This window comes from Heloderma suspectum, chromosome 4 (assembly GCF_057233095.1).
Source record: "Heloderma suspectum isolate Gila_16-S chromosome 4, 16-S_ref, whole genome shotgun sequence".
Classification (NCBI taxonomy): domain Eukaryota; kingdom Metazoa; phylum Chordata; class Lepidosauria; order Squamata; family Helodermatidae; genus Heloderma; species Heloderma suspectum.
The window spans coordinates 94,931,312-94,947,290 of NC_139461.1; the positions used below are offsets into that span (position 1 = coordinate 94,931,312).

General features: G+C 40.7%; 1 protein-coding gene across 1 annotated transcript in view; it reads right to left on the bottom strand.

Annotated features, from left to right (window-relative positions):
* Positions 1 to 15,979, bottom strand: part of NETO1 (neuropilin and tolloid like 1) — a 145,383-nt gene that overhangs the window by 25,339 nt on the left and 104,065 nt on the right. The window contains 1 exon segment of the mRNA XM_084848111.1: positions 12,636 to 12,864. Coding sequence (XP_084704237.1) covers positions 12,636 to 12,864 — 229 coding nt within the window.

The following is a 15,979-nucleotide window of genomic DNA, read 5'->3' on the forward strand; positions in this document are numbered from 1 at the left end:
TAGCTTGGATGCTATGATGGATTTACTTACGTTACCATCATAGCATCCAAGCAAAATTTTAGGTGATACCTCCCTCTGTCAGTATCCCCCTGTGCCACATCCCATGTTGTTTGGGAGAGCCCCCCAACTGTACAGAAAATCTTCTGGGGGCCTAGATGTCAGCAGAGAGTGGGAGGGTGGGAAATGACCCTTTTATAAACTTTCTTAACTTTTTTTTTAGGATTGAAGCCATAGAGTTCAAATGTTATTTCATTATCTCAGGGCTAGGGCTAGGCAAGCTTTTAGTCTCATGGGCACAACTCTAAAAATGGCTGTAATGGGTGGACAGCAAGTCACAAAGGACAAATAACCTGTCCAGAGGCATTCATGAGAAATTAAGATGGCAGCATCTAGAGGCTCCCACTTCACTTTTGAACAATCCAAGCTGCCGGTAAGAAAATATAAAAAATATTTTAAAATAAAATTTGGGAGGAATAGGGTGTCTTGGAGATGTGAAGACCTGGAAAAAAAATTGGAAAAATTCAGAAAAAAAGTCCCTCCCCCCAGGACCACTTTTGTTTTCTTCTGAAAATTTTAAAAATTGACAGCTTTGGATTATGAAATATTTTCTTTTAAAATTTAAGACAAGGTGTTTACATATTGTTACCAAATATTTACTCCCCCCCCAAAAAAAAATGATTTCTAAAAACTGTGTAAGCTTCTCAGCATAGTTATTTCTTTCATTTTTTAATACAATTATTGATCCAATGTATCTTTTACTGATATGCATTTTGGGATATTCCAAGTTATGTTCAGTTTCTCAACATGTGAACATAGTCACCATATCATAATATGGAAGAAAATGTACATTCTTGGCAGTTTGGGTTTTGTTCTACAGTGTCCTGTGCTTCTGGACTTGTCTTCCTCTCTCTCCAGTGCTTCCTGCTTCTTCTGGCTTCTAGAATGATTCATATACTTCAGGGACTACTTGCTGAAATTTCCTCTTGCCAGACATAAACTAGGAATTTAAAAGTTGTTATGTATAACTTGGTTTTCTCATAAAATTATGTTTGGTATATTAAACTTTAACATTATAGTTTATTCGGACAATAATTACAAATTTACTGAGTTCACGTTTTAAAGTTTTCAAATATAATGATAATTTTATGAGCAAACCATGTTATACATAACTATAGGAACTTAAAGGCTGCTTTAGGAATGTTCCTCAACCTGGTGCCCAACAGATGTTTTGGACTACAATGGCCAACATTCCTGACCATTGGGTATCCTGCCTGAGGCTGATAGGAGCTCAGGTCCAAAATATCTGGATGGCCTCAGGTTAGGGAAGGCTGTCCTTAAGCAACAAAGTGACTTTAGATCTGTAAAGAGTGCTTTAAAAAGTAGGTATTGCTTATTTGTCAATTTTCCCCAAAACTTCAATCCCCCCCCCCAAAAAAAAAACCACCAGGGAAAAAAACAGTTTTTTTCCCCATGGCTTCAAAATTTTTGGAAATTTTACATCTATAGTTGGGCATCAAGAACTTGTCTGGGGGCAGGCACCATGTTGCCTACCCCTGCATGATCTAGTCCAACTAATTGCAGTGGCAGGATTTCTACACTTCCTATCCTTCACAGGCATTTCATTGGTATTCCAGTCCTAAATAGGTCACATAGGGGTAAATTCCAATGAGTTCAATAGGACATATTTCCAAGTAACCTGTTCAGAATGCGAGTGTGAATCCATAAAACCTGATGGTCAGATTTGCTACCGCGGCCCACAATGCTTAAGGGAACCGAAAGTGGAACAAATATTTGTACCCAGCACAGTGTAACAAAAAATGCTATTAGGCCAACAGTGGAAGTATTACACTAAATCTAAATATTCAGGGATTCCCCCAGATGAAGCTTTTATGGCACCATTGCCCTGTCTCACTCACAGATTTTTATGGGGGTTCCAGGTGATGGGCATTATCCAATGGAACTCCTATACAGAGGAGACCCACTGAAGTGAACGGGCCTAGTCTGGGTAGGACTACCATTGGCAGCCCGACGTCTTTCTCTTGTAACCCTCCCATGTTTTCCCACCACTTCTTCCATCTTCTTACCACAGAAAATCCATTAATGAAAACAATTAGCAACAGCTCCACAATGCTTTCTGGCTGTTATCGCTGGGACCCCTCAGCCTGGAAGCACCCAAGGACTGTGATGATAGAACAAGCATCTCCCAAGGAAGAAGACTTGGACTTCCCTAGCTATAACCCTTCTTACATTTATATATTTAAAAGGGCCGCGGTGGCTTAATGGTTAAGACTCTGAACTGCAGACTGGAAGGTCGACAGGTCAGCAGTTCGAGACCCAAGTGCTGCGTGACGGAGTGAGCTCCCGTCTTCAGTCCCAGCTCCTGCCAACCTAGCAGTTCGAAAGCAAGAAATTGCAAGTAGATAAATAGGTACCGCTTCGGCGGGAAAGGTAACAGCGTTCCGTGCACCTCGGTGTTCAGTCATGCAGGCCACATGACCACGGAAGCATCTTCGGACAGCGCTGGCTCTTCGGCTTAGAAACGGGGATGAGCACCGCACCCTAGAGTCGGACACGGCTGGTTGGGGACACCTTTACCTTTATCACCTTTTTACACACATCTTTTCTACTCTAACTTAAACAGTCTGCCCATTGTCTCCTTTGGCAGAAAACAGGTTATGTTTTAATTCATCTTTATATATCAAATTTAGTGGAGTGGGCAAATAACATTCTTAAGCCCCCTCCCCACTAGTAGGCCAATCTATATTCTATCTCTTATTAAGGAGCTCAGTGATAGACTGGATTAAGAAAGGAGCTGTTTTGTGCCTGCTATGTTATATCCCAGAGAACTATCATCCAGTATGTTTCCTGGATTCTTCTCCTTACTGCAGATACAGAATAAGCTGGTGTTGGGAAGGTTGTTGGCTGTTGGCTGGCTGCTTACAGGCTGCTATGGGGTCAAAGGCAGAGTTATCTCACTTCTCTAGAATTTGTGTGTGTATGTGTGCAGATTCAGCTTTAAGCTTCTTTCCTGCAAAGTGAATACCTGGAACCTTTATCCTTTCCTTGCTATCTATGTCACATCTTTAATAATTATATAGTTTTCCTTTCCAATATGCTCTTGTAATTTAAGTGATCTAGAGTGCTTCCTCACTTGGGTTTTTTGTGTGCTTCATTCATTCACTTTTTATAGGACATCCACATGATGCCATCATCCAGTCCTACATTTTCCCTGTGGTTCTTCCATCTTTTCTCAGACCACAGAAAGTCAAATTTTCTCCATTAAAATGGAAGAGGAGCACACTCCCCACAGCAGAACATGCCTTTAGCACTCTTCTGTTTTTTTTAAAGAGCTTTTGACCTGGCTGGTGATGCACTGGAACCTGTCACAACTCAGCTCACATTCAATATCATCTTTGCGATCTGGGCCATTTTATGCCCCATTTATGTTTTTTAAATCTATTCTTTAATTATCATTAAAATATTTTCTGACTAGAATTTGTTTAAAAAATAAAGAAGAGATATGCCACTATAACATGATAATGTTACAGTATTCAAATTTTCAAACAATAAAATGGCACTGATCAGAAAGTTTTTTAAAAGTCTTTTAAAAAATAGCATTATTATATTATCATATTATAGCATTATAAAACCATAATTAAAAACTAATATTGTAACATTTTGGTGTGATAATGCTATTCTTCCCTTTCATGGGAAAACAGGAGGTATGGTGCTGTAGTAACATAATGCTACAATTTTTTTGTATTGTAGTGTTAAAATGCTACAACATGATTATACAATAATTATACTTTTTAAAAAGATGATTTAAAAAAAAACCCTTTCCATTCACCACTATTTCAGCAGTGACTAGAAGGGGTTTCTTGACTGATTGATAGATAGATAGATAGATAGATAGATAGATAGATGATAGATTTTAAAAATTAACATTATAGCATTATGGTGATGTAGCACTGTGTCTCTTTCAATTAAAAAAAAATCTGGCCATGAAAGCATTTTACCAATAATTAGAAGTTTGATTGGTGAAACAAATACAGAGTCATACAGTGGAGCCCACCACGAAGATCGTAATAGATATGTGCTAAGCTTTCAGTGGCCCCACCCACGATAGCAATGATATGCCCACTGTATGGACAGACCACAGCAGGATGTGCACATAGATAATAGTTCATAACCACTTGTAGTTTACAATGGAACAGCAATGATTTGGTAGCACTAGCCCCCTATCTGGAAACAGCCCTGAACACAATAGAGTTGTCCTAAATAGTGCCAAGGACAGTAAGGGAAGATTCTTATTTAAGTCATCTTTACAGTGATGGTAGAGGTTATACATTTTCTTCCTAGTGTGTAGCCATTTATACTTGTCTTCCTTGAATTATTTTTTCCATTTTCTGCCTGGCACCTAACTTATCTAGGTTCTTTTGAATTTTAATCTTGTTCTTATGCAGCAGAAGTCTTTTCTCAGATGTGAGTTATATTATAAACTGTAAGTTAATGCAGTGAAATTCCAGTTTAATAAAAGTATGTTTTCTACTTATGCTAGACTCTGTTTCATTGTAGAGTACAATGCAGCAAACAAAGAACTCAAAAAGAACACAAATTTCTATTTTCAGAAGATATATTAAAGCCTAATCTGAATTAATTTTATATTAATTTTATACCTAGACAAAGTCATTCTTAGAATATATCCTCTGGCATAGCTCGGTATTGATTGCCTGGTTTCTAATATAACAGTTATTTTGCCAATGCATCTTTCAAATAAATAACACAATAATTTACTAACTCAGACATTTTTCTATTAGTCTCCATATATTATTATATATGACTATAAAATATTATTAAAATAACTGTGCAGGTTAATTTCTAATCTGAACAGATGAGCAAACATGGAACTCCCTCTAAAACAAATTGACCAATAAGGAAGAATAATTCATCCCTCCGCTGGAATTTCATTGGTATTTTGCCACAAGCCCTTTCAAAAAGTGTTAGTAATTCTTCATATAGTAAATATATTGAGCCATGACTTTATTTTCTATGCAGTTGTCCAAGGCAGCACCAACCTCAGCATATCTTTGATAGGTAAGAATGTGTTTGGAATCTGCCTTAGATTAGCTGACTGGAATCTCAATAAAAGAAGAAGCTCTTTTGGAAGGACAGACATGTATAAACAAGCTGCTTCCAATTGTGCTTTCTAAATTTTTGGATTTCAAACTTCCTTGTTTTAATCTTCCTGTCTCCAGATGATCCATAACCTGGAGCAGCCAGACTCCAGTACACAGCAGGAAAAACTGCTGTGTTGGTGTTTGAAGAGGAAAGGACAATGTTCAGGTTTTCTCAGCTTGGGCCATGCATGTATTTGGATGCAACACAAATGACAGAACAACAGTGACAACACGATCTACTCTCACAATTTTGTTTTTGCCAACATTTTAATGTCCTGAAAATGGCATTCCCATTTTTTACTGACATAAGAAGAAATTGTTGTTAATTACACTCCTGGACTGATCTTAAGACTTGCTGCTCTAGCATGAACGCTCAAGATTATCTTTTTCAAAATAATGTCACCATCTATGAAGTTACATTGTTGGTGTCTAAAAAAGAAGTATAAAAGATTTATAGCTCAGTGTAAAATTAGGATCCTCTTTACTTCAAAATATTCTTCCTGTTAGGAACATGATTGCTATTAAAAATATAGTTCTTGGGTTTACATCTTACGCTGATGATATATATGTGAATTCTGCTACATGTTTTCCTTTCACACTTTTGTAGTCCTTGTGTGAAGGGAGAGCTCATGCATCTTCTTCCATGCAGGAGATTAACAGTCCCCCCTTCATACGAGATTCCAAGATGGATGGAAAGAAGTTACGTCTCCTCTCCTCCCATTTGCAACTCCTGGCATCCTCCTAAAATCTTCTGCAGAGGGTCCCCCAACCCTCTGGAGCAGATTGTGAGGATGTGCAGTATGTGTGTGTGTGTTGGAAGGGATAATCCCCTACCTGTGCTGTATTGCAATAGGAGTATTGGATTCCATTCTGAAACACTGTTTCTTATGCTTCTAAATAAATTTTCATGTGCTCAGCTTAAATGTCATGATTATTTTATTTTTGGTCTTTTAAAAAATAACATTATAGTTGTTGGCACACTCTGCCACTCTTCTATATAAAGTTGCATCTCCCAAAATGAATAGTATGATGGAAACTAAGGATATAGAAACTGCCCATGTTCCTATTTCAGCACTGCATTTGAGCTAAATCTTCCTGAGTGATAGCAAAACTATGAGAACTAAGGAAGTTCCACCAAACTTCCAAGAAATTAGTTAGCAGAAGATATTATGCTTCCAGATAAGAGTATGCTTAAGGTAATTCTCTTAAGTGGCAAGAAGGTCAAAGACTGTTAGAATGATAGGTATCAAGAGACACACAGTACTGTTAACCAGCTGTCAAAGGTGATAAAATGGGAATCTGTTCTGCTGTGCTAATAAAGGGCTTTTCTCTGATCCGCATGCTCTGAATGGAAGAATTTTCTTTTCGGTTAAAGTGTAGGTCTTCCTGCTCAGAAGTTAAACTCTTAGGAGGAGCTGTGGGCGTAGTATGTCTGTCACTAATCAAGTTAGAGATCACTGCTGTAACAGAGAAAGGGAAGGAGAAAGTGGGGGTGGCAACGTCTTTAATATTTATAGGAACAATGCAGGAGACAGCATTTTACATGTATCATTTAAAAGATGCAAGCCTCCTCTTTTTTTTGTTCTTTTTAATATCTTTTACTTGTCATTGGTTTTTATTTGGAATGGTGACAACAAGAGCATCACAGACCACGTGAAAGTTCTTCACATGCAGAACGTTCTAAGTTTAAGGTAAAAAGATGAAACTTTGTCCTAAAACTGATCAGGATGGAAATGACTATTTTAAGTACATGCATTAGACACATGAAAACTGGGGACAGGAACTGGTATTAGACAGAAACTTAGCGAGCAAATGGTGCATCTTCTGTTCATGTTTTCTGTGTAAAGTGCGAAGGGGGAATTCACAAGGCTCTCTTGAGTTGTGCAGTGCACCTCCCAAACACATATGGAGCACATACATTTCACCACAAGATGAATAATTTTGCACATACTCATGCTTCCTTTGTTGGCATTTATGTGTTATGTTTGAAGGTACTGTTGGCTTGGGTGGTATTTGATGTAGCTGATTATACTTGTTAAGACCTAGGCCAGATCTACATGACAACGGAGTGAGAAGTGCGTCGGGGTAATATCTGGATTTTCATGAAATCGTCTTTGGTCTGACCGGGATGCATGAAGCAGAGTATAGAAAACTGTGGAATATCCACCACCAAAAAACTGCTTTTCCAATCACATGGGCCTTGAAATTTCGGGGTCTAGGAGGAGAATTGAACATCATCAACCCGGGAAGTGCCACTCAGCGAATGAGAGAGGCTTGTTTCCTGCCCCTGGATCCCCTGGCTCTTATGAATCAGAGAGCATGTAATACCAATTATGTAACTAGTCTGCCTTGCCCATTCATCAAGCTACTATACCTCCCCATCACAATGGTGATTTACCTCAATGGGACTAAGTAGCTTGCCTTTCTCATGCATAAAAGTGCCACAGTGCTATTCCTCCTGGTCAGAATAGCGATTTACTTCAGAGGGACTTGTCGCCCTCCTGTAGGAGGAGCAGGGATGGTGGTTTCCCCCTCCTGCGCCCGATTTATGAATGAGAAACAGCAGAGACTGGAGCAGCGAGTGGAGCTGCTACTTCACTCCCCGACCCCACCATCCCCACTGCCTTTCCCAGGCTTGCTCCCTCAAAGGCTTGCACATTACTCCATAAAGGCAGGCTGCTTGTTGTGAATGAGCGATGAGGCTACAGCATGAAGTGGGAAAGGAAGCCTCCAAAAACTCCTCCTGTGAATGGGGGAAAACAAGTGAATGGGGAGGGGGAAATGGGTGGTCCCACTCCTTGACCATGTCACTGCCAGGTCATGACCACATCAAAGAGGCATGCCCAGGACTTAATGAGAGGGAGTGCACACAGTAGTGGGACTGCTTGGGAGCCACTTTAACTTTAAAAAATGGAGTAAAAGGAGTTTCCAAAAATGCGGCTTTTCAGGACAAACTGCTGGATGGCTGCAGATTTGAGATGATGTCATGTTACATGAACAACCTCAAAGTGTTCCCACTCCATACTAAACTGACCATGAAGTCCCCTGGATCAGCTTTCTCCAACCTAGTATCCTCCAGATGTTTTGGACTACAACTCCCAGAATTCCCAACCATTAGCCATGCTGAAGTCCAAAACAATTGGAGAACACCAGGTTGGGGAAGGCTGACCTAGATGATATGATGTGGAAGCCCTGTCCTATGCCACAGCTCCTCGCCGATTTATAAACCCATGTAGCCATTCAACACTTATTTGTAGACACATATCAAAGCAACCATTCCTTACTATAGAGATCATTCACAAATGTCAACAACAGTGCAAAAATACAGATATGCATCCATACCCACAAAGAATAACACTTCAGTGCCCTTTCAGTCAGGCAAAGGAACTTGTGAGCAACCACATCAATATGGATGGTCATAGGCAAAAACATCCCTAGCCACAATGCCTATGTTCTATACCCTGCATTCCTCTCTGCTGGCACCGTTCACACTGCCTCAGTGTCACTTCTGTGTCCATGAAAGGTGAAGGAGGCCCATATAGCCTTCTGTGGGTCCAAGGAAAAGTGCTAAAGTCCTCCACTATGCACTGAAGAATTCTTAGTCCATTTGGTTCTCAGCAGAGGGAAGGGGTTATGGGGTCAAAAAAGCATGGGCTGAGACCTATCACCTAGCTTTTAAACCCCTGTTACTGGCCTTTCCTCTCCAGCCTCCCTGCATGGACATTCCCTAATGCTTTAGTGACCCATTTTTTTTAGTCCAAATCCAACTTTCAGTAATCAGCAACAACAACAACAGCAGCAGCCTTGCCCGCCATCCTGTTCCTATATTCTGTCACAACACACTTCCCTCGTCATCTAACTATACGAGCTCTTCGAAATGGCAACAATTAATGAAGATGATTTATAGCACAACGAAATGCCATCTGTCGTTGCTGTTGAATTTCCATATTCTTTTTCTTTGCTCTGAATAGACTGAACATCTCTCTCTCTGTCTCTCTCTCTCTCATATATGCCTCAGAGTACTGACACAGGTCTCATGTCTGTTCTCTGCAGAATATGTGCCTTGGGAAACAGAAAATCCCACACTATCTGTGTAGCTGCTCTCATTATTGCAACGTCTTACAAGTGGTGCGTCAGTCATTTGCTTTATTTGCCTTTGTGCAATGTACATCATTAATATTCATTCCACAGTGTCATGGCCAACTGACATTGTACAGAAAAAAACAACTGATGACATCATAAATCTTCAGTCCAAACCATACATACAGATTCCGCTGCAGTCCAAGGAAGTTCAGTGCAACTAGTTTACCATAAGACACAGTCAAGCAGTTAACAACACGGTTCCAAAATGTTGTTGACTTGTAACAGGTGCCCTTGAAAGACCTGTAGCCTCCCTGATCAATGACCATCAAAATAATACTTAACACCTGATCACAAGAATTTATGTAAACAAAAAGCAACTTGCATTAGATGTTACATAACATACAGCTGAAAAAAGATAATTTCTTATCCAATTATTGATTTCTTATAAAGCAATAATTGGAAAAGAGCTATGGTCAAAAAAGAAGAGAAAATGATTTCCATGCTTTTATTTGAATTTGAAAACCCTGCAAATATATCCTCACTCACATTCCAAGCACAAGTCGGTGACCGTATGCCTACCCTTCAGTTCTTTATAAGCAGTGAATCCCCAGTGCCTGCATGGTTGTTTCTAAGGTAACAGAATACGATGCCGTCGATTTAAATGAATCAAACTCTGAATATTCAAGATTGCTTCAACTGCAGAAACAAACAAGTAGTAACAGCATCAGAGTAATACCAGGTATTATCTCTGAGGCCAGCTTGATTTATGAACAAGAGAAGCATAAATTACCTTTGAAGCTGTATCATTTAAGAACAGGAACACAGTTTTCGTCCAGTAGGATGAGTCAGAATTTTGTTTAATCCAGCCCAAATTAAGCAAAGGAGATGCTTTAAACAGATGTCCTCAGTGACTTGCTCTGAGTCACACCCAGACTACCAGAGAAAATTGCATGTCAAATAATAACAATATATTTATTTCGACATAGACGGCCTTGAGGCCAGTCAGATTCCTGGTAGATCCGGCTGCTGATATTATCACCTTGTTCCTACCACTCTCGCCCAGAGTAGTTTTTACTTGCGTCAATAAGCTGTAATTGAATATGCTTAGTCTAAAAGATACTGCTTCAAAAATGTTAATATAGATTTGTATTCAGGGGGGAAAAGATAGACTTTCCCACCTGCAAGTAGAAAACCAAAAATATATGCTTTGCACAAATGGTTTCAATTCAGCAATATTTCTGTTAAACAATTGCTCCCTTTCAATCTGATCAACAGTAATGGTCTAAAATTGAATTGCTTCCTTCCAGATAAGGTAATTCTTTCTATTTGGTTATTTGACTTTCAAGCATTAAGTTTGTTTGTTTTTATTGTATCTACGTAGAAATTACCAAACCCTATCATTTGAACCTTGGTTATCCAGAACCATTTCTCACTTAGTTATGTGCGCTTGACTTGATAGGTTTAGGGTGGAATCCTATGCATGTTTAGACAGCAAAAAGTCCTGCAACTCCCAACATTCCCCATTTTGATATTGTCCGGCTGACCTGATTTTGATATGGTCTGGTTGACCTGACTGATTTCAAACCAAATGAAATGTAAGTGTTCTGAATTAACAGAGCTGTAGATTGAATGCTATGGTTGCAATCCTATACACATTTATCTGGAAGAAATACCCATTGAACTCAATGTGGCTTACATCTGAATAGACATGTGTAGGATTGCACTGTATGGCTATAAACTACAGAACATGCATTACTAATTACAGCCACTTCTAAAACTGCCTTCAAAGTTTTCATTTCTGGTATTAGACAATGGCCACAATCTAACACAGTGTTAAATGCATTTAATGCTGCACTGAATATTAACCCATGGTTTATTTTTATGTTAACTTAAGGTGGCTTAACCCATGAATAACCGAAGGTGTCTGGGTTTGTACATCATGCTAAAAACCTACGAATGGGCCATTTGTAAGTAATTGCTGCAAAATGGAAGTGGCTTGTGTGTGGCATGCATCTATGCAAATTGTGGGCTGATTAACTCATGATTTGCCACCGAATGCTGCTGTTACATACAAACTAAGACATTGACTTAAGACTATTGATTTCAATGGCTTAAGTCAGTGTTAGGCTGTGACCAAAATCTGTTAGTTTCAAATAATGAAAACAAAATGTTAATTTCAAGCCTTTTACATGAGGCCATTAACTGGCTGTTAATCCGTTGTATATACTTTTGGTTTTGTCACAGAATTGAGATCTGAGCATTATGCAAGGAGCATTTCCTCTCCTGCTTTTCCACTATATAACCTCTAGGTGGCAGTGTGTTATAGCAGAATATCACAAATAAACAAGACAAAAATTGTGCTTCTTTCACTTTCACAATTAAATGCCACATTATCCCTGCACTAAAAAAAACTTGCAGAATGTGCTGGTTAGACACAGAAGTGAAACTGGAGCATCACAACATTGCCTAAAGAACCCATAAAGAACCATGAGTAGGGAATGATGATCACAGGTTAAATGCCTCATGTAGAAAAGCCCTTCATCATCTCCAGCTTAACCAGCATTAACATTTATACTAAAAATATCAGCATTGATATTTAAAGGAAGAGCATCATGTTTGTTCTACAGTATTTGCAAATTCTATCTGTTGTAGATAACCAAGAAGAAAGTTTTGCACAAGCTGTATATACTACCCTCATTTTAAAACATGGGTGGGCAATTTGTGGCCCTCCAGATATTTTGGCCTAGAAGTCCCATCAGCCTTAGTCAGGATAGCCAATGGGCAGGGATGATGGGAGTTCTATGTCAAAACATCTGGAGGGCCACAAGTTGCCCAGCCATGTTTTAAAATCTTGTTCAACATTGCACAGAACACCATAAGCAGAATGCTGCTAATGCACATTCAGAATTACAACCTAATAATGATGTTCTCCCATCCTTCAGTTTAGCATATATTATTACAACATGGGCTCAATCTAGTCCCCTGTGTGTACCTAGGCTTCATGCAGAGGAACTCCACAGGGCATAAGAGAACTCTGTTCCTCCTTCCCCTATAGCTCATGCACATGGACACTGCATCAAGTTGTTATGGAGAAACAGCCAGAAGAAACATCTCCCAGAAGAGCTGATGCACTAATTGCCATGTCTGTGCATGATGAAGGGGTGACTCTAGGCACCTTGATGCCATACAGGGATCCCTTTATATGGAGATACTGCACCTGTGGAGAACTGAATTGAACCCTATCTAAGCATTTTTCAAACAATAAAATAACCACTTGGTTATTTCATATACTGTATTGGTGCTTACTCTGTACAAAGGAAATATTATAAATGTTTTATGACACTTGAATCATTTGACATCCTGACAAAGCCTTACGTTCTTGAAAAGATGTGAAGAGCATCTGGAATCGGCTGCTTCGACTGCCTTCATCTGCCCACATGCGGATTACTCCAAGACCTGTGCGCAGCATCACATCATTAGCAACAGTGCTGCAAAACTTAGCTTTTAAATCCTCCACTGAGCTACTTCCATCATAGACAGCCACAAAATTCCTTTTGCATTCATTAGAATTCTGCATTTCATAGTCCAAGAACCGTAAATATATCTACAAAACAAAAAACAGTGAATATAACAGTATAAATCAACACTAGAACAAGAGGCATCTCAGCCACATTCGTTCCTTTTAGAAAATCCACCAAGCCACTGCTGAGGAATAGAACACTGGTCATGGTTATGCTCTTGTACAGTAGCAAACAGTAATAGTACCAAACAATGTTTTTAGTCATTACATCTGGATGACAATTTCCCAAGTGTTTTTTTCTAACTATTCTTCCCCTGAAGATGCATGCATTTGTGAATCAGTCATAACAGAAAACTGTGGAAGGTGTTCTACACCACTGAGACTGGGGAGGAAACTGAAAACACTTTAATTGTACTTTCAGAAACTATTGTGTTACTTGCACCCAAAGAAGAATAAATAATATAACTGTACTTCCTTCCTTTTTGTCAGCACGTGTCATCCTCAGTAGCACTCCTTGAGAATCTAGGAATCATTTGGAAATTAGGCATTGCTTTTCTTTTCATTTCCTCGAGCAGTGTGGATGTCATATGATTTTTTAAGTCAATTTTTTATAACATTTATGTGATTCAATAGTGAAATATCAAAGCGATTTTATAGACATTATTTATTTTTTCATGCACTCACATACTTGAACAGTTTCCAGGCCAGTTCACAGCAGAACCAAATCAAAACAGAATCAATATAAAAGCAAACATGAGCCAACAGGAAAGGGCTGGTAGTTGAAAGCAGTGTTAAAACAATTAAAACTCAGATCTTTAAAAGATGATTTTTTTTTTGCCAGGAGGTTTTTGCCTGTCATCAAAAAGATAGCAAAGTAGACACCAGGTCCTTGGGAATAAATCCTAGAAATAGAGCACTTATTTATTTTTATTTATTATTAAATTTATTAATCGCCCATCTGGCTGGTCACCCAGCCACTCTGGGTGATGTACAACATACAATAAAAACAGTTTAAAACAATAAAATTCTACAATAAAAACATTTTCTAAAATACCCTAACCCACCCCAAATGCCTGCCTGAACAACCACGTTTTTAATGCACGACGGAAGCTCATTAAAGAGGGGGCATGACGGAGTTCCCTAGGGAGGGAGTTCCACAGAGTGGGGGCCACCACAGAGAAGGCCCTCTCCCTCGTCCCCACCAGTCTAGCTGTCCTGGCTGATAGGACAGAGAGAAGGCTATCCGAGGCTGATCTTGTTAAGCGGCCTGTCTGGTGTTGCTGGAGGCGCTCCTTAAGATAGGCTGGGCCGGAACCATATAGGGTTTTAAAGGTCAAAACCAACACCTTGAATTTGGCCCGGAAAACAACTGGTAACCAGTGCAACTCCTTCAGCACTGGAGTGATGTGATCTCGCCGGCGGCTGCCTTTAATCAGGCGAGCCGCCGCGTTCTGTACCAGCTGCAGTTTCCGAACCGTCTTCAAGGGTAACCCCACGTAGAGCGCATTACAGTAGTCTAAACGAGAGGAGACCAGGGCATGTACTACCGATGGGAGCAGATGGTCGGGAAGGAAGGGGGGTAGCTGCCGTATCAGATGGAGTTGATACAGCGCTGTCCGGCTCACAGCTGACACCTGAGCCTCCATGGATAGCTGGGAGTCCAAAATGACCCCCAGGCTGCAGACCTGGTCTTTCAAGGGTAGCCGTACCCCATTCAACACCAGGTCAACATCCCCCAGCCTCCTCTTGTCTCCTACCAAAAGTACCTCGGTCTTGTCAGGGTTCAGCTTCAGTCTATTCTTACCTTTCGTGGATTATGTTGATGGTGGGGGGGAGGCGCTCCGTCCCTCCCCCCAGAAACCTGGATGGGGGGGAGGCACTCCGTGCCTCCCCCCCCCCGAATCCTGGCCGGCCGGCTGTGCTCCGCAGGGATTCTGCGGAGCCGCCGGCTGGCTCCGCCAGCAGCCGGACATCTGACCACTGGCTAGCAGGGACGCAAATGGTGTTGGCCATAGCCGCCGCCGTTTGCATCCCTGCAGTCAGCCATAATAGGCTACGTAAATGTTTACGTAGCCTATCACAGCTGACTTAAAAAAACAACAACGTGCGTACGCAAATGGCGGCGGCCACAGCCGCCGCCATTTGCGTTCCTTATTTTGGCACGTCTTAGTCTACGTCAAGATTTACGTAGATTAAGACGGTGAAAATAAGGGGAATGCAAATAGTGTAGCGGACGCTATGCTATATGTGTTCCCCTTATTTTCTCCGTCTTAGTCTACGTAAATCTTGACGTAGACTAAGACATGCCAAAATAAAGAACGCAAATGGCGGTGGCCATGGCCGCCGCCATTTGCGTATGCGCATTGTTTTTTTTAAGTCAGCCATGATAGGCTACGTAAACATTTACATAGCCTATCACGGTTTTTTTTTTAAACCTAGCCATGATAGGCTATGTAAATCTTTACGTAGCCTATCATGGGGTTTTTTTTAAACCTAGACGTGATAGTCTACGTAAATCTTTATGTAGCCTATCACGTCTTTTTTTAAAAAAAAAAAACTGGAAATGGCGGCAGCGGCAGCCGGTCGGAAGACCGGCCGCCGCTGCCGAACCGCTGCTGGAGCCGCCGCTGGAGCCGCCGTCGGAGCCACCGTCGGAGCCGCCGCCACCAGGAAGATCCGCCCCAAGTAAGTCTCGTCCCAGGGTTGGGGGTCGGCAGACCGTTCCGCCACCCATTTCGGGGGGGCGAATGCACTGTCATTCGGCCTCCCTGAGATCCGTGGCGGAATTCTCTGACATCCCTACTGAAAAGTCCTTTTCTTCAGTTGCTACTCACCTCAGATGCATTCTCAAACCAATAATTTTTGAAGAGCGTCATTTATATAATCCGGCATAACATGTACTTGGTTTTAGAACAGTGGCCTGTGTCCCTTCTGGTTTTTATTTTTAAATCTATAGTATGTACAAAATAGTAAGTTCCAAACATTTTGGACCAACTGTAAATCTTTTTACAGGGGACAGACAGCTACACTATTACAGGCTGCCTAAAGGTTTGGTGACTCCAGCAAAGGAGATCGTTACCTTGTCATGGTGCTGGAGCTTGAGCACCTCAATGACTCCATGAGCTAAACCATGAAGGGACACCCAAGATGGGAAGGTCATGGCAGAGAGGTCAGACTAAATACGATCCCTGGGGAAGGT